General features: G+C 51.3%; 7 protein-coding genes across 7 annotated transcripts; 4 read left to right on the top strand and 3 right to left on the bottom strand.

The window, feature by feature from the left end:
* Positions 1-546: 546 nt before the first annotated feature.
* On the top strand, positions 547-2289 carry Asppvi_011039 (Zn(II)2Cys6 transcription factor; the record flags this gene model as incomplete). Its single annotated transcript, XM_043306875.1, has 1 exon — positions 547-2289. One exon carries the CDS (start codon positions 547-549, stop codon positions 2287-2289), a length of 1743 nt encoding a protein of 580 aa, XP_043162810.1.
* Positions 2290-3128: 839 nt separating this feature from the next.
* On the bottom strand, positions 3129-6443 carry Asppvi_011038 (uncharacterized protein; the record flags this gene model as incomplete). Its single annotated transcript, XM_043306874.1, has 1 exon — positions 3129-6443. One exon carries the CDS (start codon positions 6441-6443, stop codon positions 3129-3131), a length of 3315 nt encoding a protein of 1104 aa, XP_043162809.1.
* Positions 6444-7150: 707 nt separating this feature from the next.
* Asppvi_011037 (SDR family NAD(P)-dependent oxidoreductase) lies at positions 7151-8280 on the top strand (the record flags this gene model as incomplete). The annotated part of the gene is made up of 4 exons (XM_043306873.1): positions 7151-7275; positions 7345-7376; positions 7433-7763; positions 7824-8280. 4 exons carry the CDS (start codon positions 7151-7153, stop codon positions 8278-8280), a joined length of 945 nt encoding a protein of 314 aa, XP_043162808.1.
* Positions 8281-8938: 658 nt separating this feature from the next.
* Positions 8939-11864, bottom strand: Asppvi_011036 (DENN (AEX-3) domain protein; the record flags this gene model as incomplete). The annotated part of the gene is made up of 4 exons (XM_043306872.1): positions 8939-10030; positions 10081-10317; positions 10379-11398; positions 11484-11864. 4 exons carry the CDS (start codon positions 11862-11864, stop codon positions 8939-8941), a joined length of 2730 nt encoding a protein of 909 aa, XP_043162807.1.
* A 3486-nt stretch (positions 11865-15350) lies between these two features.
* On the bottom strand, positions 15351-20295 carry Asppvi_011035 (ubiquitin-binding serine/threonine protein kinase VPS15; the record flags this gene model as incomplete). The annotated part of the gene is made up of 3 exons (XM_043306871.1): positions 15351-19860; positions 19908-20028; positions 20082-20295. The coding sequence occupies 3 exons, from the start codon at positions 20293-20295 to the stop codon at positions 15351-15353; spliced, it is 4845 nt and encodes a 1614-aa protein (XP_043162806.1).
* A 953-nt stretch (positions 20296-21248) lies between these two features.
* On the top strand, positions 21249-23486 carry Asppvi_011034 (uncharacterized protein; the record flags this gene model as incomplete). The annotated part of the gene is made up of 9 exons (XM_043306870.1): positions 21249-21355; positions 21416-21553; positions 21614-22177; positions 22239-22622; positions 22785-22827; positions 22902-22922; positions 22982-23030; positions 23097-23181; positions 23477-23486. The coding sequence occupies 9 exons, from the start codon at positions 21249-21251 to the stop codon at positions 23484-23486; spliced, it is 1401 nt and encodes a 466-aa protein (XP_043162805.1).
* Positions 23487-23808: 322 nt separating this feature from the next.
* Asppvi_011033 (uncharacterized protein) lies at positions 23809-24735 on the top strand (the record flags this gene model as incomplete). The annotated part of the gene is made up of 2 exons (XM_043306869.1): positions 23809-23841; positions 24271-24735. 2 exons carry the CDS (start codon positions 23809-23811, stop codon positions 24733-24735), a joined length of 498 nt encoding a protein of 165 aa, XP_043162804.1.
* Between the last annotated feature and the right edge of the window lie 483 nt (positions 24736-25218).

Raw genomic sequence — 25218 nt, 5'->3', positions numbered from 1 at the left:
ACTCCCGCACCATTAAACAAACAATGGATTTAGGACTGTTGAAGCGAAGATTGACTGCTGAAGATGAGTGGCAGACAATGGTGGTATCGCAAGTTGACAGCTGGAATTACGGAAGTAGATTAATTGGATGTCGTACGCAGGCGCTTCTGAGGTAAGCTCCTCCCCTCGGCTGAGCCACCACTTTTAAGTCTTGAGACTCTCAAAGACCCGCCGACCTATCAGCCTGGCTTCCATCGAGACTAACTGTCTTCATCGACTCCAAAATCACCGACTTGCAAGCGTTTATCTGTCACTTTTCCTAACCGATCCCTCTTCCTTCTGGACTATATAGGTGTGGATGGTGGTCCCGCTCTTCTCCGACCTGCCTGTTTATCTCCCCCAATTCTATCAAATGCTTCCCACGGGTCAGTTGAGCTAATTGACTCTTGGTTACCATCTCATTTCATTCCTCATCCTATTAATTCAATCGTTTCCCCCAAGCTCAAACAACGCGTCTGGTCTTTTTGATATATGTTGGTCAATTGATAAGCTGCGTGGCGGTTCATCATGAACGGACCATTTATCCCAACCAAGAACCCTTCTCATCCCAAGGGCTCTGGTCCTTCTCTCCTCGCTTGTCTTCTCTGTCGCCATAAGCATCTTAAATGTGACGGGGCGACCCCTGTTTGTGGCCGCTGCGCAGCCACAGGGGCAGAGTGCCAGTACACTCCTTCTCGTCGTGGGTACAAAGGACCCTCCAAGAAACGGCGCGCCAACCCGTCCCCCGAAAGGACACCCTCTTCTGATCAATCGTCTTCATTCGACTTTCAGTCGGTCGCACTACTGGATACTTCCCAGGATTGGAACGTTCCGGACGGACTCTCTTACATTTTCCCAAACGGCTTCCCTTCTTCAGACTCGAATAACTCCATTCCCAACAATGACAAGGCACTAGTGCCGGACTCTGTGCCAGTCACCAACGGTTGCCCTCTCACCCCCGATTCGGTGAACTCCGTCGCTGGTGATGGTTATCTCATCGATATTTACTACACGTACTTTCACCCTTCGCATCCGATTCTTCCTCCGCTTCGTCTACTCTATCGCTCTCATGTGCCGCCATTTCTCGAGCATGTTATCAAGTTCATCGGTTCCCACTTTACCCCGGCCGCAAATAGTGAGGTATATAGACCCTCGGTGATGTCGTCAGCGATGGAGCAAGAGAGCTCCGTGGAGAAGCTGCAGGCACTTTTGCTCCTGGCTGTTGTGCTGCATTCGCGAAACGAGCGGGCAGAAGCCGGGCAATGCCTCGCTACAGCCGTCGACTTGGCCTTCGAACTCGGACTTCATCGTGAGAATTTCGCCATCTCCATGGGCGGAGGTGATCCGGTACGGGAAGAAAGTCTGCGACGCACTTGGTGGGAACTATTCGTAATAGAAGGCATGTTGACTGCCCTGGGTGTTCAGCGCACCTTCCGCACCAGCCTAGTACCTCTCGAGGTCGGTCTTCCGTGCGAGGAACGCATCTTTCAGGATGGATTGGCCGCTCCACCACCTCCTACCATTGCTCAATTTGACGACCACATTTTTGCCGACGAGGAGCGAGATTTTTCCTCCTACACCTATCGGATCGAAGCTGCTCGTATCCTCGGGCGGGTGGTTGCTATTCAGGACATGCTTGAGGGCCAAGAAGACCATGTGGAGGCGATCGACGCCCGTATCAACAGCTTTTTCCACCATCTTCCAGAATCGAAAGCCGAATTAATGCGTCCAGATGGGTCAGTGGACGAGATGATGTTCCAGGCAAAAATGATTGCAAACGGAGCCAGTGTCTATCTCAATTTTCCAAGATCAGACTTACTATCGTCACCTGCGGTTGCTGCCGAAGTCATCTGCGGGCATCATGGTCCCTGCAGCATCCCGGCCTTCACGCACAATGATCATGCCATGAAAGCTCTCAAGGCAGCCAAGGAAATCTCGCAGTTAGCCTCCATCCGATTACCAGTCGTCAAACATACACCCTTCTTCATCTGCGCGCTGGTTCTCAGCTCCATCGTGCAGTTAGCATCCTGCTCCGTTAAAGCCGGGAGGATGCCCGAGCCCAGTCGGGAACGACTGAGTCTCACCATCGGTGTTTTCAAGACTCTGGCCCGTACGTGGGCCATCTCTCAGGCGATAATGCGACAGGTCAAGGCTGTAGCGCGCGACGTGTTGGATGTTGGGCTGCGGCCCGCCGCGGAGCCTTTGCAAATGGATTTGACTACTGTCCTTGACGGTGGCCGGTTTTGGTTGCCCGAGGCACTCCCCAGCTGAATAGCTGTGCCACCATTGCCTTTCAACCTGATTGATGCCCGATATGATTCTATGCAGTCTTCCTAAAATCTGCCTTGATACCCACAACTATGGTTGAAGTCATACCCGAGAAAGCACATGATTTGCGCCGAGAGGTAATGGTCCTCTTGATGATCAGCCGGACCCTGGACATTGGGTGCGGCCGAGGGAACACCTTACCATCCCATGTATTCTCAGCCAATATTTGTCGTTGCTTTTGGCAATGTAGGCCAAAATCTCATCAAAATGTCTACCCCTCATGAATTTATGGAGATAGCAAAAATAAAGTCACCAGGTCAGCGTCTAGCATTACATGTCGCTTCTTGAGCGTATTATGTGAGCGATAGACTTGTATCTGATATGTATGCTTTTATCTTTTATCCTTCAAACCGTTTACAGTTACGGATCAAACATATTCCACTAAAGCAATCTGTTAGAAGAAAGGAGTAAAGAATTCAAAGGCGAATTAGCATAGCCAAATTGGGTATCTCAATTGATGAAGAGTTGATAAAGCTAATGTCTTTCGCTGGCTCGCCCATTTGCCTCTCTGCCAATAGACGCATGATTTGTGCCTGGGTTCAAGAAAAGGAATGAATGAGAAACGAGGCCAACCCAAATTGAAACCCGCCGTAACTCCCCAATCTAGATGATCGTGTACGCTCATCAAGTCTATCTTCGAAACAGAAATAAGGGAAAGGAAGGAAGGAAAAGAAAAGCACAGAGGTTTCTAAGGAACGTAATGGTATCATAGTAAAAGCAGTGTGACATTGTATGAAAGAAGAAAAGAAAAGAAAGTGACCTAAAGAGACGGTGATAGCTGGTCAGGCGGGACTGGCTTCAGCGTCCGCTGACTGGGACGGTCCGCCGAGTTCCCTCATTTCTCGTAGAGCTTCCGCCCGTCGAGCTACGACGTCTTCGCGGCGCACAACGTTCCGGAGGCCCTCGCTGGCCTGGATGAGTCCGTCGATGCTGATGGCGTGGTTGGTCATTTGGTGGTTGATGTAGGTGTATAGTTCCGCCGGCGTGGAGCAGGTGGTCAAGAGCTGCTGCTCGTTGAGTTTCAGGAGGGCGAGAGCCACCTGGAAGAGGAACGTGCTGCCCCCGCCGCTTCCGGATGCGATGTCCTGGGCAGAGGGATTGCTCGCATCGTTGGTCTCCCTGTTCAAAGAGCTGGAGCCACTTCCGGTTCCAGGATTCACGACGCTGGTGACGTTGAGACAGAGCACCACATCCCAGACGCGGTAGAGTGCTTCGGCGGACAGACAGTCAGTGAAGACGGAGAGAAACCATTGGAATGTCAGAGCTTCGAGCTCGACGCCTAACGAGTCAAGGTGTGCGGCTAGTTTGGGCAGCACCTCGGAGATGTACTGCCGCAGGACTACCTGATCGGCTCGTGACGCGAGTAATCCGTGATCGTAATAATGCTGAGGGAGGATATTTTCGATCATCGAGGCGAGAATCCAGAAAGCGTCCTCTGCGGTCGGGGTGATGAGAAGCAGCGAAGCAGCAATCAGGTTCATCCCTTGGCAGTATCCCACCTCCGGGTTGCGGCGTGAGTATGCAAGTAGCACCTCTCTTAGTTTAGACACGCCGGGGCCTTTGCGGAAGAACACATTGTCGGTCAGCGTCCGGTTAATATCCATGTCAATTTGCGCCACAACTGACGGGTCCGGTTCGCTGCCACCGATACCTGCCACCAGATCATCATAGTAACCAGGCACTCGCATGGAGGATGCGCCGCTGCATTCGGACCAAATCTTCGCCCGCAGAGAAACTGGAATCCCACCAAGGACGAGCGATCGGAACTCCCGCCACTTTGCACGACCAACCTTGCCCTTGTTCCCCAGATTAGCTATCCCTACTACCTCGCCAACAGCCAGAGATGCTTCTGGTGTATCGACGGATTGCGCAGCTCGAGTGGAAGTCGCAGCAGCAGCAGCTTCTCCCTCCTTTCTGCGTTCTGCGCGCACTTTTCGCATGAACTCGTTCCATCTGACGGTCCGGTCTCGTTGGAGAGTATCGTGGAGCTCTGTCAACTGCTCAAGAAGCAATTTGACTGGTTCATTCTCGCCTGTAGACGCATTCGGCGCGGCTGCAGACGTGGGATCATCGGTGGATGTTCCCGCAAATTCTGGACGATCGGCGACGACCGTGGATGTAGATGCAGATGGCGGAGCGTTTGGGTTGACGGAAAGCGAGCCATGTCGATCAACTGCTACTGCAGTACTACGCGGCGGAGGTTCGCTTGCGGTGGTAAGTGACACAATAGGGCCGGCTGATGGGGTGTGAGACAGTAACTCCGTTGGCCGACTTGGAAACTTTAGATAATCTTGCCATTTCCGTATAGCCACAGCTCCAGCTTCAGGATCCTCGGGCGAAATAGACCACGGTGAGCGCTGAGGCTCCGCAGCTCCTTGCGACGCGTTTTGAACGTCAACATCGTCATCTCCATCTGATGTCTCGGTGCGGAAGCTGCTGAGTGTTTCTGCGATGCTCAGACGATTGTTATTATTCTTCGACATAGCAGCTTCTCTCTGCCTCTTTTTCCGACGCTGGTCGTAGATAAATCCAAACCGATCGGTGAGTAGCTCGCCAGGCTGATAGTTGTTATACATATAAGAAAGGGTTGGAGGTCGAGTTTCCATGGGGAGAATGGCATCCATTTCGACTGGCCCCAGATTAGTGGAGGTCTTGTCGCCTGCATCGGAGCTTGCGGCTTGAGATACGCTTGAGGCTGCATGTCGTCGACCAGAAGGAGCAGTTGATCTGGCGGTCCCAGTGGATCCATTCGTAGGTCTGCCAGGCGCACTGTGGATGCTCGTGTTGCTGTTGATCCGTTTCAAGGCCGCGACCGCTGACAGTGTCGTTTTGGGATTTGAGGGCGTGGACGAGGAGCCTCTAGTCTTGTCCTGATGAATGGAGGAAGCTCTGCTGCGGACGGATCCCGCATCATTCTCATCTCGATTAGTCTGAGAGCCTCCAGCAAACAGTCTGACCGTCCATGACGCTATCGATTTTGACGATTTGCGGGAATGAATGCTAGCATCGTCTCCACTGACTGCTCCAGCAACTGCACGTTTTGCAGCTATGCCACCTCCAGTACGTTCGCCAGGAGGTTGAAAGAGCTGCTCATCGAGCGCTTTCCGACGATTATTGTTTGAAACACGCCGATTGTGGGCATCCTCCTCGACTTCCCCAACATCGTCCATGATACTGCTCGCTCTGCTGGTTTTCCGACTGGCGGTACCACTGCCAAAGACGTAATCCTGCCAACCGCGAACAGAGCTCTGTCTCTTTCGGGTGGTCCCTGAATCGACACTCGACGTGCCTGAGCGCGAGTCACCCTCCGAGCGCTGCGGTCCACGAACAGTCGCTTGAACCTGATCCGAAGAGTGCACCGAGTCGTCCTCATGTAGTAGTGATCCCACCCCGTCGCTCATGGCCTCCTCCATGAGCCCATGAACACCTGGTCCCCGATGCCCAGCCTGCTCCGCATCGATTTCAGCGTTCTCACCGTCCGAATTCTTGCGTGGAGCATTCTCAAGCTCATACAGTCTTCGCTCAATATCCTGGTTGGAAACGGAAACCTCGCGGAGCATCCTCTTTAATTCCCGCTCCCTAGCATCCGCTCGCTGACGCAGCGCCGAAATCTCTGCGTCCCGCTGCGCCAGGTCGCGGGCGAACTGCCTGACCAGCTTCACTGCGCCCATACTGGCTATTAATCGTTCGATATTCGAATCATCCGCTAGATGCAGCGCACCGGGGAAATCATGCATGGTGAACGAATCATCGAACAAGGCGGCACGGCCAGAGTTCGCCGGGGGCGCCCCAGTCAACTTGGCTAGTGTGGACCGTCGGTCACGGGCGACATCGCCGGCACCTTCTTCCGCGTCTCCGTCCAGTAATGCGTTCGTCAAGGCGCGATTCAACGCGGGCTGGCCGACGAAGCCGTCGGGTGAGCGGTCCGGCGAGAGGGAGGGGAAGGAGGTGAGGTCGGTTGTGGTGGCATTGGAGGAGGCAGAATGGCGCTTCTGAGACCGAGCACGAACGGTCTTAGCTCTTTGGCTATGCCGCGAGGTGGACGAGGTTCGCGAAGAGGAACGACGCAGTAGTTGCTGGATATCGCGCTCCGCCATGGTTCGTGGGGCGGTCAAATGAGCAAACGGAGAAGCAGGGATCAAGTATAGGCTTCATGAATGCTTGATTTATATTCTCTTCCTGCGCAGGGGCGCCGATGTAGTATGATGGGGGCTTGCAGGCATCAAGTGACTCTTGAAGTCCTCGCGTGGATCTTGCTTTAGACTTGTTTCCCTCCCCACGTGTGGTCCGATGCTTTTTTTTCGGGGTTAGCAGATCGTTTTCGACGAAGCCAGGAGGGACGGTAAGCTCATTCCGGCAGACCAGCACAACACAGCAGACCGAATATGCAGAATTGTCCCGATGGTCAAGGACAATAAGATAGCAAACTCCCACAATCACACAGAGAGTCCATAAAAAGGAAAATGGGGAAAACCAGTTCTGGTCCATCGTTTCACGCGTTCTTGCTGGCCGCATGGGCCATGACGTGTAAGAGGTCATGTGACTTACCCCAGCCCGCTGCATAATTTATACTCTTTGATGAGTCATCCATGCCTGTTGTGCATTCTGGGGGCCTGCCTCGGCTCTCCGCATGAGCAGCCGAACATTCAGCTAGAGCTCACCCGAAACAGTACATCGAACGTGGACTTAAAATGACGGTCTATCTAGAGACTACTCCGCAATATTTCCGATTGTGTAGCTACTCTTCATATACACATTTCCAATCCGACACCTAACCACATAGCACCATCCTCCTCTTTGCACTATGTCCGGAGTAGCCAAACGCCGCCTTCAAGCTGTCAGCCAGCAGCTGGTCGAGGGTATCCCCGATGCAGGCAAATTTGAGGATATCCCCAGAATCCGCACGGTTGCGTCTGACTCTGTTGGACCGTAAGTGCTGCCTTTCAAATGTGCATCCCCTCTGCTCTACATATTTCAATTCATGTTAACAGCCTCCAGCCGCGTCAAAGACAAGGTCGTCATTGTAACAGGTAAACCAAGACTACACGACCCCTCCTGGGGAAAGATGAGTATTAATGAGGCATAGGCGCCAACTCCGCCGCCGGCATTGGCCGCGCCAGCGCCCACCAGTACGCTCACAACGGCGCAAAAGCCGTATACCTCTGCGACTTCACGGACACGAACTTGGCGACGCACAAGCGCGAGATCGAGTCCCTGTATCCGGGCGTGGAGGTGCAGATCCGCAAGTTCGACGCGGCGGAGGAAGACGCCGTCAAGGCGGTCGTGGACGATGCGATTGCGAGGTATGGCCGGCTGGACATCTTCTTCGCGAATGCGGGGATCGTAGGACAGAATAAACTTTTCACGGATGTGACGGGAGATGAATTTGCCAGGACGTTGAGGGTTAATACCATCGGGTGAGTATTTCTCCTATAATTTATGAAAGAGGGGTGGGTGCTAGTTCTGATGCTTGGTAGTGTGTTCCTGGCGGTCAAGTACGCCTCGCTGGGCATGAAGGTGACATCCGCGGCGAAGCCGTACCCCTCCGGCTCAATCATCTGCACGGCGTCCGTTGCTGGGCTGCGCTCGAACGCCGGGTCGACCGATTACTCCGCCTCGAAGGCAGCGGTGGTGTCGATTGCCCAGACGTCTGCGTATCAGTTGGCTGGTACCGGCATCCGCGTGAATGCTATCTGCCCGGGTCTGATCGAGACGGGGATGACGCAGCAGGTGTTTGACGCGGCGCGCGCTCGCGGTACGGAACGCAAAATCGGGCAGCTGAATCCCTTGCAGCGGGGTGCGGTTGCGGATGAGGTGGCTCGCGTGGCTTTGTTCCTGGGCAGTGATGAGAGTAGCTACGTCAATGGGCAGGCATGGGCTGTATGCGGCGGATTGAGTGCTGGTCACCCTTTTGTGCCGGGCAAGTTGGCCTAGTTTCTACTCGGTTGGTATGTTTCGGTACTTGAGACAATATAAGTGTTGGGATCAAAGCCAGGTCTGAAGGACACCGTAAGAACACCAGTCGGTAGGTTGATCAATTCAACTATGTTCCAGACTTCACAGCAGCTTTCAAAGCAGCCGTTGCAGCTATAGACAAAGGGAATATATGGATAACAAGTGATCAAAACTAGGGAGTGTGGGTTCCGGTCCGCTCGTCCGCGTCGCTGGGATAGCTCAAATGTGCGGCTTGCAGGTGGCCGCCGCAGGGCATTGTCACCTGACGGAGCCAGAAGAACTGAGAGGGATATAAAACGATCAACACCAGAGCCCAAAAATCTCGGCATCGAGAATAGAGAATTAAAGTAGCCCAAGGCAAACACCCCAACGGACAGAGTACAATGGTAAGGAGAAAAGGAAGAAAGTCCGCCGAGAATCCCAAAAAGTAAAACAACACCTCCTTTCAGAAGAGGCAACTGTGGGAATATCCAAGTAAAATAAAGGGGGAAAGAAAAGAGAATCAGGAAGATCCAAACTAGGGGAAGTGCCAAAGAAAATTGGTCACAACGTGCTCTAATTCTGAAACTGTGCAGGAACAGGATTCGTGTCAAAGTCGTCGAAAATGAAGCGTTGCATCATCTTGTCGATGGAGCAATCACGCGAGCAGCCGGGGGCTTGACCGCATCAGATCTTCGCTGCCCTGTTTGGAGAGAGTGCCTCTCTCGGTGTGGTCGTCAAGACCATCGGTCTCGTGGGCACGCTCGTCGTCGTCCTCGACGATCCGGGTCGGGATCTCCCCCGGCCCATATTGTTGGCTCGACCTCTCCGGGAATGTCGAGCTGCTGATCATCGACATTGATGTACTTGAGCGGTTGTGAACCAGGTCTGGAGTCGGGGGCACGCTAGAGGTCCGATGATCGGGGTGCAGGGTGCTGTTATCATCACCCATTTCACTTCCCTCCCGGGTCGAACGTCCATCGTGGCCATCAAAATCTGGTGCCAAGCGATTGCCGTCCGGTGTGCGCTGGCCCGACTCGTCTGCGTCGTCCTCTTCGGCATCTTGAGCCAGATGCAAACCCTCGACAGCGGCAGCGCATTGCTCGCTGATGCTGCGGATGATGTCCGAGATGGCATCGGTCTTGTCGCGCAGGTAGCGATCCGCCACATCGGTGATGCTGAGGCGGGCAAGACGCCTCTGTTCCTTACCCAGGTTTAGAAGATGCTGTTCCAACTCGGGGGTCATATTTGGAGCAAGGCTTTTGGCCTTTTCCGCACGCTCCTTGGTCTCCTCAGGTGCGGCCTGCTCCTCGTCCTCTTTGCTTTCTTCGGCCTGCTCCACCAGCTCAGAAAGCTCGGCGGAGCTACTGATCGAGCGAACAATGTGCTCCATGTGATGCGTTTGACCGTTGATGAGACTGCGGAGATGCAGAACCACCCTTTGCGCCTCGTCGCGTTGCCTGGCGAGAGAAGCGTTGGCGTGCTGCAAGGAGGCAAGCTCCTTCTGGTTGCGCTTTCTCTCACGCTCAAGCTCCTCGGCGATCTCCTGTTGCAGCACCAGCGCCTCCAGGGCATCATCCCGCTGCTTCTCGGTGCCAGACAAACGGAGAGTGAGACGAGCCACGTCGTCCTTTTGCTGATCAATGAGGCCAGAGAGGCGGCGGTTCTCACGCTTGTGGTTCTCGATCTTGACTTTGAGCTCAGCGGTCTCCTTGGTGAGCTGCTCTGCAAAGGCCTGGAACTTGAGGAACTGCAGAAAGTCAGTATCATTGAATATATTTTCAGATCACGAAGACGAACCTGCTGCTTCCAGGTTTCCAGCTCCTCGACCAAGAAGTTGTTGCGCTTGGTGACTTTGCTCAATTCGGTGTCCATGCGGCCTTTCAGGTTGATAAAGTCCTGCCAAGCCTCCATAGCATCGCGAGAGTACTGGTTGCGCTCACGGACAATCTCATTTAGATGGCGCATAGATACCTTGGTCATCAGAGGCTTCTTGACAGAGCCACCAAAGATGGCCTTCATGCCGGTGTTTCGACCCTGAAGTTTCGCGCAGTTAGCTTCATACCATTTGACTGAAAACCTCGGATATAATTCCTACCAGTTTCTCGCAGACGTGGTCCATAACGCTCATGACCGCATCCTGGTTCCACCAGGAAGGATCCTGGATACTCTCGACCTCGCCTCTCATGACGATGATTTGACCGGCGGGAATGAGCTTGCCACCCGCATAGGCGGACCGCAGGTGATTGGGAACACCGGAAGGAGAGACATCACCGTTCAGGGCCTGTGTCAGCCGGTCGATAAATTTCGTCCGCTGACCAGGAGTGAGGACATTCGGAGGACTGGAAGTGAGTACAAAGTTGCGATCCAGGTCTACAACCAAGGCATCCGAGGGAGCGTTGAATAGCGTTCGGCATTCGGCAGTGACACCCAGAATATAGGGGCCAGGCTCTTGAACAAGGTCCTTGATGTGACGAGCATGAACGACTGGAACATACAGGCCGCTCCATTCGTAGACTCGAACGCAGTACCGAACGGTTTCAGCAGCGATGGTCAGCATAGCCGGGTAATGACTGACAAGGATGATCCGACGAGTTGGCGACACTGCAGCCTCGACCACGCCCACGATGTTGGGGATGGACAGGCAGGTGAACAAGGGCCACATGGCAAAGTTTTGGAAACCGGTGGGCGATGAAGGGAACTGATAGCACAAGGCGTAGTCCTTCATGTCGATACGAACAAGATCGTTCAGGCGCGGAGCAGGGAAGCTCAGAATTCGCGAGACCTCCTCAGCGTGGAAAAGGTTGGTGGCCTTGTTCCAGTGAATCCACATGCCACGCAGGTAATCGCCAAGCAGATCGTAAAGAGGATAGCGGGAAAGGAAACTAAGACAGTAAGGGATCCAGTAGGTCTCATCCGGGTTATCATAGAAATCGGCTTCCGTCTTCTTGCGCAGTTCACGAATTGTTTCGGCGCGCTTTTCATCGGCTCGAGACCAGACACGCAAGGCGATGCCGTAGAGGGTATGTGATGAATCTTGTTGCAGGACAAAGGCATGGTGAACACAGTGAGGCTGACTCTTGCCTGTGCAAATCTCGACATCATGAGGAAAGCAGGCCTGTTGCAGTCAGCTTCCAGTCCCTTGCATTGTCTGCTTCAATTCATTTTTTTAAAAGTTTGGCATATTCTGAAAATTTTCTTACCCTCATTGCCGAATGCAAGGCTCTAGCAATTTCATTGTCCTGCTCCAATCTAGGGCTGCTTCCCAGGATTTCTGGTAACCAAAATTGTCCCACTGCACCTTTCATGTGGCCGATCTTTCCTTGCTCTGTGGCGGGAGCCTTCACCCATTGCGAGGGCTCCCGGCCCACACCGCACACCATATAGGCATGGGTGAGAGTTTTGGGTGTGCGTTGCGTGGATTTTGCGTTCACTTGCGAGGGGATTGGTTGGGTAATGCGGGAATGAAGCGAGGAGGTGCGACTAGGAACGACCAGCGAATTCTCTCCTTGGTCACGAGTTACCGGCCGATCGCGAGTCGATGGACGGACAAAGGACGAGTGATCTCTCAGAGATGGGCCCATGATGAAGACTAATAGAATTGGCGCTTTTTGAATTATTTGGCAAGTGTTGATCCAAGGTATACGGGACCCGACTCGGCGATAGAATTGGACGATAGAGATATAAAACGAGGTTATAGGAAGTTGGTATAAGAGATCTTTTGACCGAGAAGCTTAGAATCGCAGCGCTTCTGGAGGCTGACCAAGAACAAGAAAAAGAAAAAGAAAGACGAAATGTTGGATAAGGAGGTCTGTAGCAGGCGAACCAAAGGAATGAGAGAGCTGAGCCAAACAGCTGATATCGAATGAGAGGCTTCTACTGCTCACAGGTCGAATTGATGAGCATTTCCCAAACCTCTCAACACGCCTTGCAACGAAAATGACCAGACGTATAGAAGAGAACGCGGAGCTCTCTTCTGTAGCTGTAGGGGGACCGTAGATGGGAGCGGGTGGGGGGAGTTGAGGATGCGGAAGAGGGAGGGACGGAGAGGGAGAAGGAGAAGGAAGACAGAAAGAGGACGGGAATAGAGCTAAGAAAGGAACGGGAGGAGAAAGGGAAAGAGCTCAGGGGAGACTAGACCAGGTACTCCGTACTAAGGGGCGGCTCGGGCGAATATTACAGGTTAAGACTAGAAGAATAGTACTTCTTTACTAGCTGTAGTAGTAGTAGTAGCACAGAGAAGTCAGTCTGCTTGTGGGGTGCTAGTCCAGGGTGGTCAAGTTTATTTACTGAAATATTCATGGAAAATAATAAAAGGATTATTATAGGCGAAGCACGCTTTTATAGCGCTGATTGCGGAGCCGTTTGCTGTCTGTTCCTGCGCCAGCGGATTTGACTAGTCAGGGATTATGACGGGAGGAGAAAGCCGACGAAGACGACGATGAAGAAGAAAAGAAAATACGGAGTATAGGGGAAGATAATTAAAACTCTAGAATCGAGCCCAGCGAATGCAGCCGATGCTGGTGGATTTGATATTCGACCCAGATGATAAGAGACTGACAGACGAACAGAAAAGCACAAATATCTGTCTCGAGCCTCCGCAGATTCCAGCGCATCAATTGAGTTTGAACACTGTGGACTGTGGTAGAACCAGACGGGTTTACCCTCAGCTATCCTGATTTCAAATCGAACAAATTCTTGATTGATACGACTAATTAACCCAAATTTCCAGAGCGATGCGGGGCCTCCTTTATTACCCACGCGAAGATGGATCTTGGATTCTTCGTCTTGTCCACGGGTTGAAACTCCGGAATCCGTTGCAAAGTCTTATACTCCGTATTTGGAGGAGAACCAAGGCAGATAATAATGAGGGACTGACATGGACAGTCTACACCCTCAATCAAATTGTGAATAGAGAGCATGTCGGTCTGACCCTGGATCCTCACAGAACAAGAAGAATGAACTTGTCTTGTCCCGACGTATCTCATTACTTCAAGGAAAAGCGTTCTAGCAGAATTTCTCCGCGCCGACCGGGGAGAGTCTCCGTTCCTCGTAGGGAGAAAATCTATCATGAACCCAGGCGTATCACAAGAGAAGCGATTCCTCATAAATATTGGGATAGTGTCATATACATACTCCACAGAAGTACTCGGAACCTGGACTTGAATTTTGAGCTCAACGTGACAGACAAGCCATACCAAGATACATTCAGGGGTTCTGAGACAAATCCATTCAATGACCGCCGGCTAATATGACCATGTGCAAGCTATTTTCTGACGTGTAGACTGTCCAAACTATCGGCCGTTGTCCTGTGTCTGTATCATATTCCTGCAAGATTATCCGAGTATCATTGATTGTCAGACTTGAAGGACTCGAGGGACAGTGAGCGCCCAGCGTACTGGTAGCTTCTTGATGATGCTCCCAAAGTCCAAAGTCCCAGGGTGAGTGGCATTAGGATGGTTAGGGGTAGTAGGACTCCTGTTGGCAACCAGCCTGTCATCCTGTCAGTCCATCCCACAACTCGATCTCATGTCGCTGGGGTCCAGAGGGAGCGACAGGGGTCTACAGCCAATTACTAGAACATGAAAGACCATGCAGAGTACTCTGTAGTCTGGAGTAATCAAAATAGCAGATGTCCATCCTTCAACATACTAGAGACTTTTTGTGATCAATCCCTCCTCTCGAGGATAATAAAACAAAGTTCATCAGTGCGGACCGCCTCGAGATGCCTGCAGATTGTTGCCTATCATGGATACTGTGCTTGACTGACTCTGCTGATCTGTTACTTCTTTGTATCTTCCGAGTCCTTGCAGTAGCCAAAGTCTCTTTGATCGGAGACATTATTTTCTAGGTATTGTTATTTTGATGCAGCAAGCCGAATACCTGCGAGCGTCGATCTCATTTCCTTTTTGCAGTTGATCGCTAGCCATTCGCACTCATGGCTACCGATCGAGAGCATCAGCAACCTTTGTATGGAGACACTCATCTGTCTAGGTGGAAATTTCACGAATGCGCCCATGGTTCGTGAGCAAGGGTACCAATCCAGGCCAACGCCTTAGTTCTCAGCTACCAATCACCAGCTTGGTTCCCTGAGCTTGAACGCTGAAGTGACAGTCTGGACTCTGCAGACGATCAGTAGTGATAGTTTAATCAAAACAAATCATGACCCGATACTCAAGCAAAATGTTATGCTCTCGGATCGGGTCGTTTGGACTGACCCCTGATACCATGTATAAATAACGCCCAAACACGCACAATATATATCCCCCAGACGGAGCCACCACAATCAGACTGTGAGCACTGCATTTTTAGACCTTTACGTACGCTGGTATCTGTACGGGAGTAGATATAACATTCCTCTCGCAGGATTGCGCATCCGAGCAATATAAGTCAAACCACCCCGCTAGGTGTCCATTCCCACACTCATAAGTAGACCAATCGTTAGGTAATACCTCCTCGTGTATGTCCGATTTCTCCTCACCTCAGACTCTCAAGTGACCAGTCAGTCTGGATCCTTACATTCTGTTATATTTATGCATGTAGAGCATGGTCAAGAAGAGCTCGCTGTCGAAAACAGCTAGACAACCTAACTTCCAGACTCACCAAGGTACAAGTTCGTTCGTTCTAGCTATCCACACTCGACTGCCGATCCATGAATTATCCACCAAACGAGCGTTTCACCATCCCCGCTTCGGATCCACTCCTACACCTGCTCATTATTACTGTGCTACAATTGAATCTCAGTGCTCAATCGACAGCAGGGACTGCCCGGCAACTCCGGGATTCGAGAATTGGGAGCTTGGAAACTGGGATACTCTTTTAATTTTGTCGATGAAACTCTATCTAGATGGAGGGCTTGATTTCGACTCAACAGGTTCCAGAAGTCGCCCCCTCTGAAGCGAGGGGGTTTGTGTAGCGCAGCATGGGAGTCCTGGCTCTTTGGGCTACCTGAGTGATCGAATGGTTTGCAAATTGACAAACTCGAAAGGGCCAACTTAATCATCGAGCATCGACAGCTTTGATCACTGTCAACTCAGAAAATCTATAGTCAAGCTATCTAGTTACATGGCTCATTGGAAGACATACACCATTCCCGCCCGGTCCACGCTGATGATCATCCCATATGGCACCCTCAACACCGCTACATCCTGGATGAAATCCAGATGACTCTTCAGCAACTGCTGCTGCTGCAGACTGATCACTGTACTACGTGGAAGCCTGGCACCGCCCCCTTTCTTGCTGTTGCCCTTGTTCCCCGCACTATTAGCCGCGGGAGGACCGGGAATGTGTTCTGTAGTCACGAGTAGATTCGGCAGTGGTTGAGATAACTCGTAGCGTGGCTTGCCGCTCATCCCCCCTTCCGACACAATGTCCTGACCGCTGACAATACTAGAAAGCTCGGGCCGAGCTAGGTCCCAGAAGCGGATCTTCCGGTCGCAACCCGCCGACACGATAAATCCGCATCTGGTGCTGTTGTCCTTGCCATCCTCCGGCGAGTCATAGCCAACGGCAAAGGCGCAGATACCGGCAGGAGTGCTGGCCGCCGATGGTCCCGAGGACTCAATGGCCCCCGACAATGGCCCCTCCGTGCCGAACCGACTGAGCATTCCTTCTGGCCGGTCGCTCTCGACGTGCCAGGCCTCATAGTCCCTGGTGCTGGCAAAGGCTGGTTTCGCCTTGGCGTTATCAACTGGAGAGGCAGCAGGTCCTCCGTTGGCAACTGCATTGCTGCCAGGCGAGTCGGCATGGTATACCTCGCGGCAGCGAACTTTTTCAATATCCCAGACTGTAATTTCGTTGCCGCGACTCCCACTGCTCGAGACGCAAACCCACCGCCCACGTCCCTTTGTAGGATGTACCTGGAGCCTGAGGATAGCACCCGATCCCGGGAGACCCCAGGCCTTCAGACGCACTCGAAACCGGAGGTCCCAGAGATCAAGGACTCCGTGCGTAGTCCCCACTAGCAGCCAGTTATGCTTTCGGTCACAGCAGAACGTTGTCGGTGTGCCGTGATGGACGGGGTTCTGCAAAGAATAGATGGGAAGCATAGTCTTCATATCCAGAGCCAGGATGCGGCAGGTGTTGGTCGCAATCAACAGCGTGGATTGTGCATCAGAGCGGAAATGTTCGATCCAGAGCGCGTACTCGACAGACCCATCATCAGTTGCCGGTAGTTGGTACTCACGTACGAGCTGGAGCTTCCCGTATCGGACCGTCTCATTGACATTATGGTAATCAACCTTCACGACATGGATGCTCCCATCAGTGGCACCGCTAATGAATGCATGAGTGTTCTCAACAAAGGTCAGCGTCTTCACCTTGGCCTCGCTGGAGTGACGATATGTTTGCCGGGACCTAGGCGTCAAGTTCTTCTCGAGTCGCGTAGTATCCCAGATCTTGACGGTTCCATCATCCGATGCAGTGATGAAAAAGGCGTGATCTGGAGCTACCACCACCCGATTCACCGGTCCGCTGTGCTCGCCAAAGAGTGCGACAAGACTCCCTTCTGGCTTCCAGACTTTGTTCTCGCCGTGGCCGCTGGCCTTCTTAATCGGACGGCGAGGGTCTGCCTCCTTGACAAACGGACCAAGATCGAAAAGGTCAGTGGGGTAATTCTCCGCGAAAACGCTGTCTAGCAGTCTGAGAATCACCGGGTCGTTGCCCGCGTAGGAATGATTGGCACGGTAGTGCTGCGGTTCATTGAGTCGAGCTTTCTTTTCGTGCGCCAGAGTCAATGCTGACGGCTGTGGTGAGTGACGCTGGGATGGCACATCAACTTTGCCGAATGCATTTGCCGAACTCATACTGGTCTCCGCATACGCTTTTGATGATTCTTTGCGATTGAGGAGACTGATCGCGCTTGACTTCCTCTCCACGTGGGTTGTGAGATGATTGTTTTTGACAGCCGGACTTCCCGCTTCCGTTGGAGTCGACGGGCTGACCTGCCCAGGACTCTGTCTGCCCACGCTGCCTCTTCGTTCCACATCGGAGTTAGGAGGCGATAGGGGCCGAGATTCTGCAGCACTTGGTGATGATGCCACCGGGGAGAGCCCATGAGGATTCTCAGCGCGGTGATTGTCATGTGACTCCTGTCTTGGGGTATCATTGGCGTTCCCTGCATCTCTTTGCAACTGGCTGCGCGTCCTCAAATGTCTCCGACGAGCGTGAGATGCGCTGTCAATCGTAGTTGACGCATCCAACAAGGCATCGGTGATAGTGTGCGGCTTGCGTTCTCCCAATCCAGCATCGTCAACTTTCGGTAAGGGAGTACCGTGGGGCTTGACGCTCTGTTGCTTATCAAAAAAGACTGTTTGAGGCGTCACTCCGTAATGAGTCAGGGCTATTACGTTGTTCAATGAGGACACCGCGTTATCGGACTCTTTCATCTGACGCAAAGACACACCCCAAATGTAGCCTCGTAGAGCGAGCAACTTGAATTCGTCATCCGGACCGAGTCCCATGTTCCTCAGCCTAGATAGCCACTGCTCATCCTCCTCGTTTTTGGGTTGCCCGCTGTGTGAGAAGTTTGGGATCTTTTGGCCTCCCTTCGGAAGAAAATGGTCAGTGCCGCCCACACTGAACACTTCATCTCGAGCTGTCGACTTCCAGAAAAGACCTTTCTCCGCTTTAGAAGCCCAAACGAAGGCCAGGTCATAAACACTCCTTGATAATGGTTTCTTGAGACCGTCAAGCAGTTTCTCTTCGGAAATAACTACAATGTTGACTCTCAAGTATGGTTGGACGAGAGGGCCCAGGATTGAGTACTTGTCGGCAACGGACAGATGCTTTGCGCTATTGATGATGAAGCAAACGGCTGCTTCACGAATCCACGTATTTGGATGCACTAAGAAACGCACGACGATCTGGAGGACCTCCCAAGTGGTCGATCGCTGGAAAAGACCAAGGTCAGCCATCGCGGCCAGGGATCGAAGCACTCTCTCAACAACAAATTCCTCTGGCTCGGTCATAGATTGAATCATCAAAGGCAATATGTACTGCTCCAAACTCGTACTTCCAGCGTAAGCTGCGACTCCGACGACTGCCTCAAAGAACGCACACTTTAAGATCCAGTCCCGATCATTCAAATAAGTGTTCAGATGGCTCAAGATCACTTCGTTCGTCTTAAGGTTGCCGAAGAACACACACAGACTGGGCACTGAACCTAAGAATGCACGGCGGACAGATGCGTCGGAGTCGGTAAGGAGAGCTTTGGTATGATTCTCAAAATATTCGAGGAGGTCTACCCTCGCAACGTCATAGAGATTGTGAAAGGTGGCATCCTCAGTCCATCTTGGCTCAGACCCCGCCGGTATAAGGGCGGAAAGACGAGTATCAGAGCGTAGAGCCTGGATCATATCTAAGAATCTCAGAGAAGATTGCGCTAGTGAAGCGATGCAGGAGGCATACGCAGCGCGCACCATCGGGCTTGGATTGGAGCTGGAGTTAGAGACGAACGGTTGCAGCCGAGGAAAGATGTATTCCGGGAAGAGATACGCGTTCACCGGCGAGACGACCTGCACCATCTCCAGTAGCTGCGCAAGAGTACGAATGGCAGCAACTTTCACACTGTCCGTGCGGTCGTTTAGAAGGATCATAATGTAAGGCAAAATACGATCAAGCTTCGCCTCATCCGACAATCTCTCTGCAAAAGCAAGCAGGATATCGCAAGCTTTGACTCGGGCAGATGCCCTTGCTGTGTTGCGCAGACTAGACACGACAAGCGTTAAGAAGATCAGAACGCCATCGTCAGTTCGGAGCTGAGACTTTGCAGCCTGTGGCCCGTAGTTCGGGAGATCAAGGTGGATCGGGAACGCGTTCCCAGTAAGCCTGGAGTTACTGCGACTGGAGCCGTCTTTCACAGGCTTCGCAGATGCACTCAGGAAGTAAGAGATTTTATCAAAGTCATAGTAAGCCCTCTCAATCCTGTCATCTGACTCGCCCCTGTTTGCTGATTCCGCTTCCACTTGCGCCCTGCCCGACGAAGGGTCTGTCATCAAAGACATGTACTGATGAAGAAAGCTGTAGAAATACTCCGGAAAAGCTTTATTTTTCCAAAAGTTCAGGTATTCTTCCGCAGAATATCTCGACTCTGGCTCAAGCTGAATCATGTGGAGGATCATCTCTCGGATCTCCGGGTCCTCGATTTTGACCAGCTGGCTGTGCTGCGGACTGTATTCGCCTTTGCGGTATTTGTACATCTGACTTAGGGTGAAGATGGGCGCTTCTAGAAACAGCTCTGCAATCACGCATCCAGCACTGAAAACATCCATGGCCCAATTGAGACGCCTATTCCCTGGCTCCTCACCGGCCTCGAGGAACCGCTCAGGGGCTAGATAGCACGTTCGTCGACCTGAGGTATCAAAATAGAAAGAAAAGTCTGCAGGATTGTCCTCCGGCAAGAATGTGGGCTTGAAAGACGAGGAGAAGTCTGTGAGGTACAGCCAATTCCATGATGTCACCAAGACGTTCTCTGTCTTGATGTCGCCATGGAAAACATCCAATGAGTGACAATCTCGAAGAGCACATAGAAGTTGAAATGCAATCCATTTCTTCTCGATTTCTTCTGGGAATGGTCGAGTGCTACCGAGGTCAGAAAATTTCTGGCTGATAATATGTACGAAGCATACCTCATCCGGTCATATAGAGAGCTGTGAATATATTGGCGAACCAGATAACCCCCGGTGCCGGTCTCCAAAATTCTTTGATGGCTCAAAGCATTTGGGACATCAGAAAGCAGCTCGCGCTCCCCTAATACGTTGTCAGAGTATATCTAGGGCTGCTGCACGGCAAAACAAACTCACGAATGATTGCTTTGATATAGGATTCTAGCTTCATGCTGGGGTAAGGCTTCATGATTACCTTTACAAGAACGAGGCCATTTTGCTGTCTTGCTCGGATACTTTTCATGAACCGGCCGCCACCCATAGACTTCTCATACATCAAATCTGATAGCTCGGGAATGTCTATCCCAGCCGAACCCGTTGAAAGGGTTGTGAGGGAGTAGCCTTGCCCCATAGTGTCGCGACGACCTCATCTCAAGAGCTAACAAGAATCACGAATTTCATCCACCAAGAGTAGATAGAGAGTCAAGAAAATCTCAGAGACACAAGCCTACAACGTTGATAGAGATGATATTGATATTGAAACGATCTGTATGCAAACTCTCTGACTAGATGCCCATTGACCACATCATGTCCTGACATAAGAGTCGGGTGACGGCGACAACGGGGTCACATGACTTCAGGCGGTGTAGGTACTCACTTACAACGCCCACTATGCCGTTTCACCGGGCCAAGTCTTCCCCGTTAATTGCTTGTTTTCTTTGGATAGATCACCAATTTCAGAAAATCTACCTTACCTTACTTCTCGAGAAGTAGATCTTGGAGGTTCGTTCTTGCGCCGCCGAACGATGTTCCTAGAGATTACCAACAAATTACATCTTCCTTCGCATCTTAGAGTCGACGAGTCCTTTTGAAGGTTAACCATTCAACATTCTGAAGTGGTCTAACACCAAGCTAGCACCTCAAGTTAACTTAAGTACGGAGTAGATTTGCACCAACTAGTCTTTGGCGTCCAATCAAACAGTTTCGTCAGAGAGACAACTGGGCCGTCCTCCTCCCTGAGTTTTCCACCCTTTCAGCGAAATATGAAGGACTTGAATGAATTTTTGCAATTCGGCTCCTGAATTATGGGTCAGGGTACATGAGCCCCGCATTATACTTCACCTGGTGTAGGCTATAAGAAGGCCAGTGACAGTATCCAAGGGCTTGAACTGAGTTTCTCTCACCGAAACAATCAAACGACGCACCTACCGATCGTCGGCGACATAACGTCATTCGTGGTTATTGTAGGACACCTCGATCTCGTCGCGATCGTTTCGGGGAGGGCAAAGTAGCTGATAGTCGCAAGACTCGAAAAAGCATTTCCGAAGGAGACTGAACGATAACTTCCAACCAGCGTCCATCAGGATGGATGCGCCAGCCACATCTGTCTTACCGACTAGCGACGAATATCCAGAGATTCCTATTATCGATGATAACGAGAGTCTTGCCGAGGTGATTCGAAAATTAAAGAAGTAAGTTCAGCATGCATTTGCCCAACCTGTATGGGCGGGTCTAACTTGGTATATCACCAGTTTCCTCAACATAGCCGTACCTGATGTTGCTTGTACATTTGAGCAGCTGAGATCTTCTGCCTATGGACACAAGCTCCGGCTCCTCATCGGCTCTCTGGCCGAGAATTCACACAATCCTTGGATTATCTCTGCTCTGATGTAAGTTGAGAACCGAACTTATTTTGCAAAAGAACGACTCCTGAGGACCGCTCGTATCAGGATCTTGAAATGGCAGTTAAACAACGAAGACAACGACTCCGATTGGGGGTTGAACGAAAGTCGGGGCCATGCGTGTGAATACATCGCCTGGCAGTTCCTTTGTCACCTCACACGACGAGAGATGATAGATGTACTGCTTGAGGAGCTTCCCTCTCCCAGGCGAGATTCTGCAACAATCTCACAGGCCGAGCAAGGTGCATCCGGACTTGGGTCAATCTCCCATGAAGATGAAGGCAACGAGACAGAAGGTGAAAGGACTCCGCTATTGTTGAGCTCTTCCTCTTCCCTCTACCATTTCTTTGTCGGCAAAAGCCACCGAGGTGACTCTTGCGCTGGGGACACTCGGGGATCTCGGGGCTGGGATTATGATGATCCCGAACTTCATTCCTTCTCGCCCTTTTTTGGCCTCAACGCTCTGGAAATCGCAACAATCGCCCATGCTAAAAAGTTTCTCAGCCAGAAGGCTGTTCAAAGGGTGATAGACGATATCTGGAACGGTGAGATTGTTTTTTGGGACTCATTAAGTGTACATTCTAAGAAGAAGCCTCAGTTTTTCAACAAAAGGTAAGACATAGTCTTCCAGGCATTTACTGTTCACTAATATTTTTTGCGTTCCGCGCTACAGGACTGCGGATCCGTACTCAAGATTAAGAGTTCCAATGTATCGAAAAGCTTTTGAGGCCGCTTTTTTTGTTTCTTTCTTGTTCCTATACTACGCAGTCCTTGTTGAGAGAAAACCTACCGGCATAGGCATTTTCGAGACGTTGATGTATGTCTGGATAGCTGCCTTTGCTTATGATGAACTGAGTGGCATTGTCGACGCGGGGATGCTCTTCTACCAGATGGATTTTTGGAGCCTCTGGAACATGGGTATCATTGCCATTGGGCTTGCCTTTGTTATTGCGCGTGAGTCATTCGCCCCTGGTACAATCCCTGGGCCGGTAGCTCTTCGGCGAAGGCAACAAGCATGCATCGCTGTTCCGGTCTCCTTGCTGATCTGCGCGCGCAGGTATCGTTGGACTGGTCAAAGAGAGCGATTATATCACGGACTTATCATTCGACATACTGTCATTGGAGGCTTTGTTTTTGGTTCCAAGGCAAGGCTTGGACATCACCGACGATTCATTTGACGCCTCAGCTCACAACGTTGACTGACACGAGCGATTCACAGGATTTGCTCACTAGTGAGCTTGAACCCGTATTTTGGCAGCTTGGTAGGTCGGATGACCTTCTTCATGCTGGGAAGCACCACCTTCTGGAATACATACTGACAAGTTGCTGCGCATAGATACCTGTTTTGAAAGAGATGGTACCGCTTTCAATATCTCGGGTGCGCCGATGGGTGTAAGGCTGATTGATATGCTCTAGACCAAAGCCTTTTTCAGGTTCCTTCCTGTGGTCGTCGTTTTGTACATTGGTGAGTAGCTGAAGCGCTCAGGTCATGTCGAATTATGCCTCGTGCGAGCTGAACACTCCCTGACAGGGTTCCTCACCACATTCACTATGCTTGCCCGTGACCGACTGTCTCTGCGGCAAATGTCATGGATTCTTGTGAAAGTATTCTTTGGGTATGTCGGTGAAGATTCCCTATCTCCGACCGCTCTTTTGATTGACAATGCGAGGCAGATCGAGTGTCTTAGGATTTGTACGCTTCTTCCTGGTTGTTCTGTGGTAGAAGGACATGACTGACGGTGGCTTGATCGATTGGCTATTAGGACATCGCATATGATGTAAGTCTGTTGCTCTAAGTGGCTGCCATCCACGATGTGACAGGATGTCGACGGGTTTGGCAGAATCGATAGGCTCTCGTGTTAAGATAGCTAACGCGCTAATTTCTTAGATTTCCCCGATTTTTGGCTACAGTTTGATGTGAGTTTGATATACCTCTCCTACTGCGCCACACGAACCATGAAAAAAGCCAACCGCATACGGTTTTAATCACGTTCAACCTTGAAGTGGCTATGAATCTCGTCTTTCTTTTCTATTTCTTCCTTTCCTTTAATTTGGTTTATTTGCTTTTTGTCTCCAATTACTATTATTATTTTGTTTTCTTTCCGGGTTGATGCTGGTGGTGTGGTATGTGGGGTTGGCGCAGTTAGACGCCCGCCACCAGTCACCCCTCCAACGAGCCGCCTGACAATTGAATATACACGAAGCTTTCTGAAGGAACTTCGAAAGTGGAGCGAGAAGGAAGGATGGCGAAAGCACAAAACGAAGAGATGACTAATGTGCGCAATCAACAGGCTCTTGTTCGTGTCAATGACAAATTTGTTATTGATCTCCTCTCTGGTTAGCTTAATGAGCATGAGTCTAGAAGGGGTGCGTTTATTTCGACCTGCTTTGAAATCTCATGTGCAGATTGCTAAATCAACCTGCATATAGGTCATGGCTCATGCACGGGAAGAGTATCTTTTCCAGTTCGTAGCACCCCTGTCGCGCCTACTGATTCGATCTCCAACAGTCGTTAATGTGTTGCCAATAGGTTATCCATTTACGTCCTAGAAAGCAGCAACTCCAGGAGACTAACGTATTTTATGCCGCCTTTGGTAAGTCCTATCGTGGCTAACCTATACCCAATGAGCACTACTTGGCTATTAGCCTACCAACCTTGGCTTGGTTGCTCATATTAGACTTTATACCAATGCTAAACGGCACAGAACCTCATTCCACTTCTCTGCATTCGGCCCCTTAGGCTGTTTCTGTCCGCCGGACATATCCGTCGAGTTCGCATCGTTCTTCTCCGGGCAACCCACCTTCCTTTTGTTGCCTTGATCTGGGCTTTTGAGTCTAGCCGCCGCTATGTTTCGCAACGAAACAATCAATTTCCGCCTACTCAAGCGACTGGACAGCCTACCCCTTCTATACAGGCTAACTTCACTTTCTCCGCGCACCGCGCTCCGCTCCGTGCCTCCACAGTCGATACGTCGCAGCTGGGTTGTGGGAAACCCAAGGGATCGACTAACGCGGCTCAGCATGCGGAAGCCCGTGGAGGGTGCGGACTGTCCCCAGGTGAGGCCGGGCGAAATGACTTAGCGGGTATGATCGACGAGCTGGAACGGTTGCGCACCCAAGTGGAGCGCGTAGCAGCTACAGTAGCTTTCCACCAACGAAATCGACTGTGAGACTGTGGGACAGTAATTAGAGCAGAAAATAAGAACATGCTAGATATTCTGAGGCTAGTTACTCCGTCGACTAGTTTCAGACTTCCATTTGAACAGACCACGACCTAAAATGATAGACACACGCACTGACTGGATGGCTGGGGCCATAGTCTAAAAGACTAGCGCGAGCACCGGCCAGCGACAAGTCTGACTACTAACCATGGTTCAGGATGGGGCCTTTGGATTTCGTTATTATTGCTTAGATGCCTTAGTATATGCAGATACTGTCTATGGATAGACAACAAATATGTACGAAATTATGGAATACCCTGTAGATAACTCTCGGCCATCACCGTCTGCCGCATAGTCTATTCTTATCGCGACTTTGTTGAAATTCCTTTCCTAACCCTAAAAGGTATGCCTGAGTCATTCCCGTCTTTTGACGATTTTCATGATCTCCCGTGGCATTGCAAGTATATCTATCCTCACTACATGAGATGAAGA

This window comes from Aspergillus pseudoviridinutans (genome assembly GCF_018340605.1).
Source record: "Aspergillus pseudoviridinutans IFM 55266 DNA, scaffold_9, whole genome shotgun sequence".
Taxonomy (NCBI): Eukaryota; Fungi; Ascomycota; class Eurotiomycetes; order Eurotiales; family Aspergillaceae; genus Aspergillus; species Aspergillus pseudoviridinutans.
Note: the sequence above shows the minus strand (reverse complement) of the source record. Positions and strands in the feature narration are given on the sequence as shown.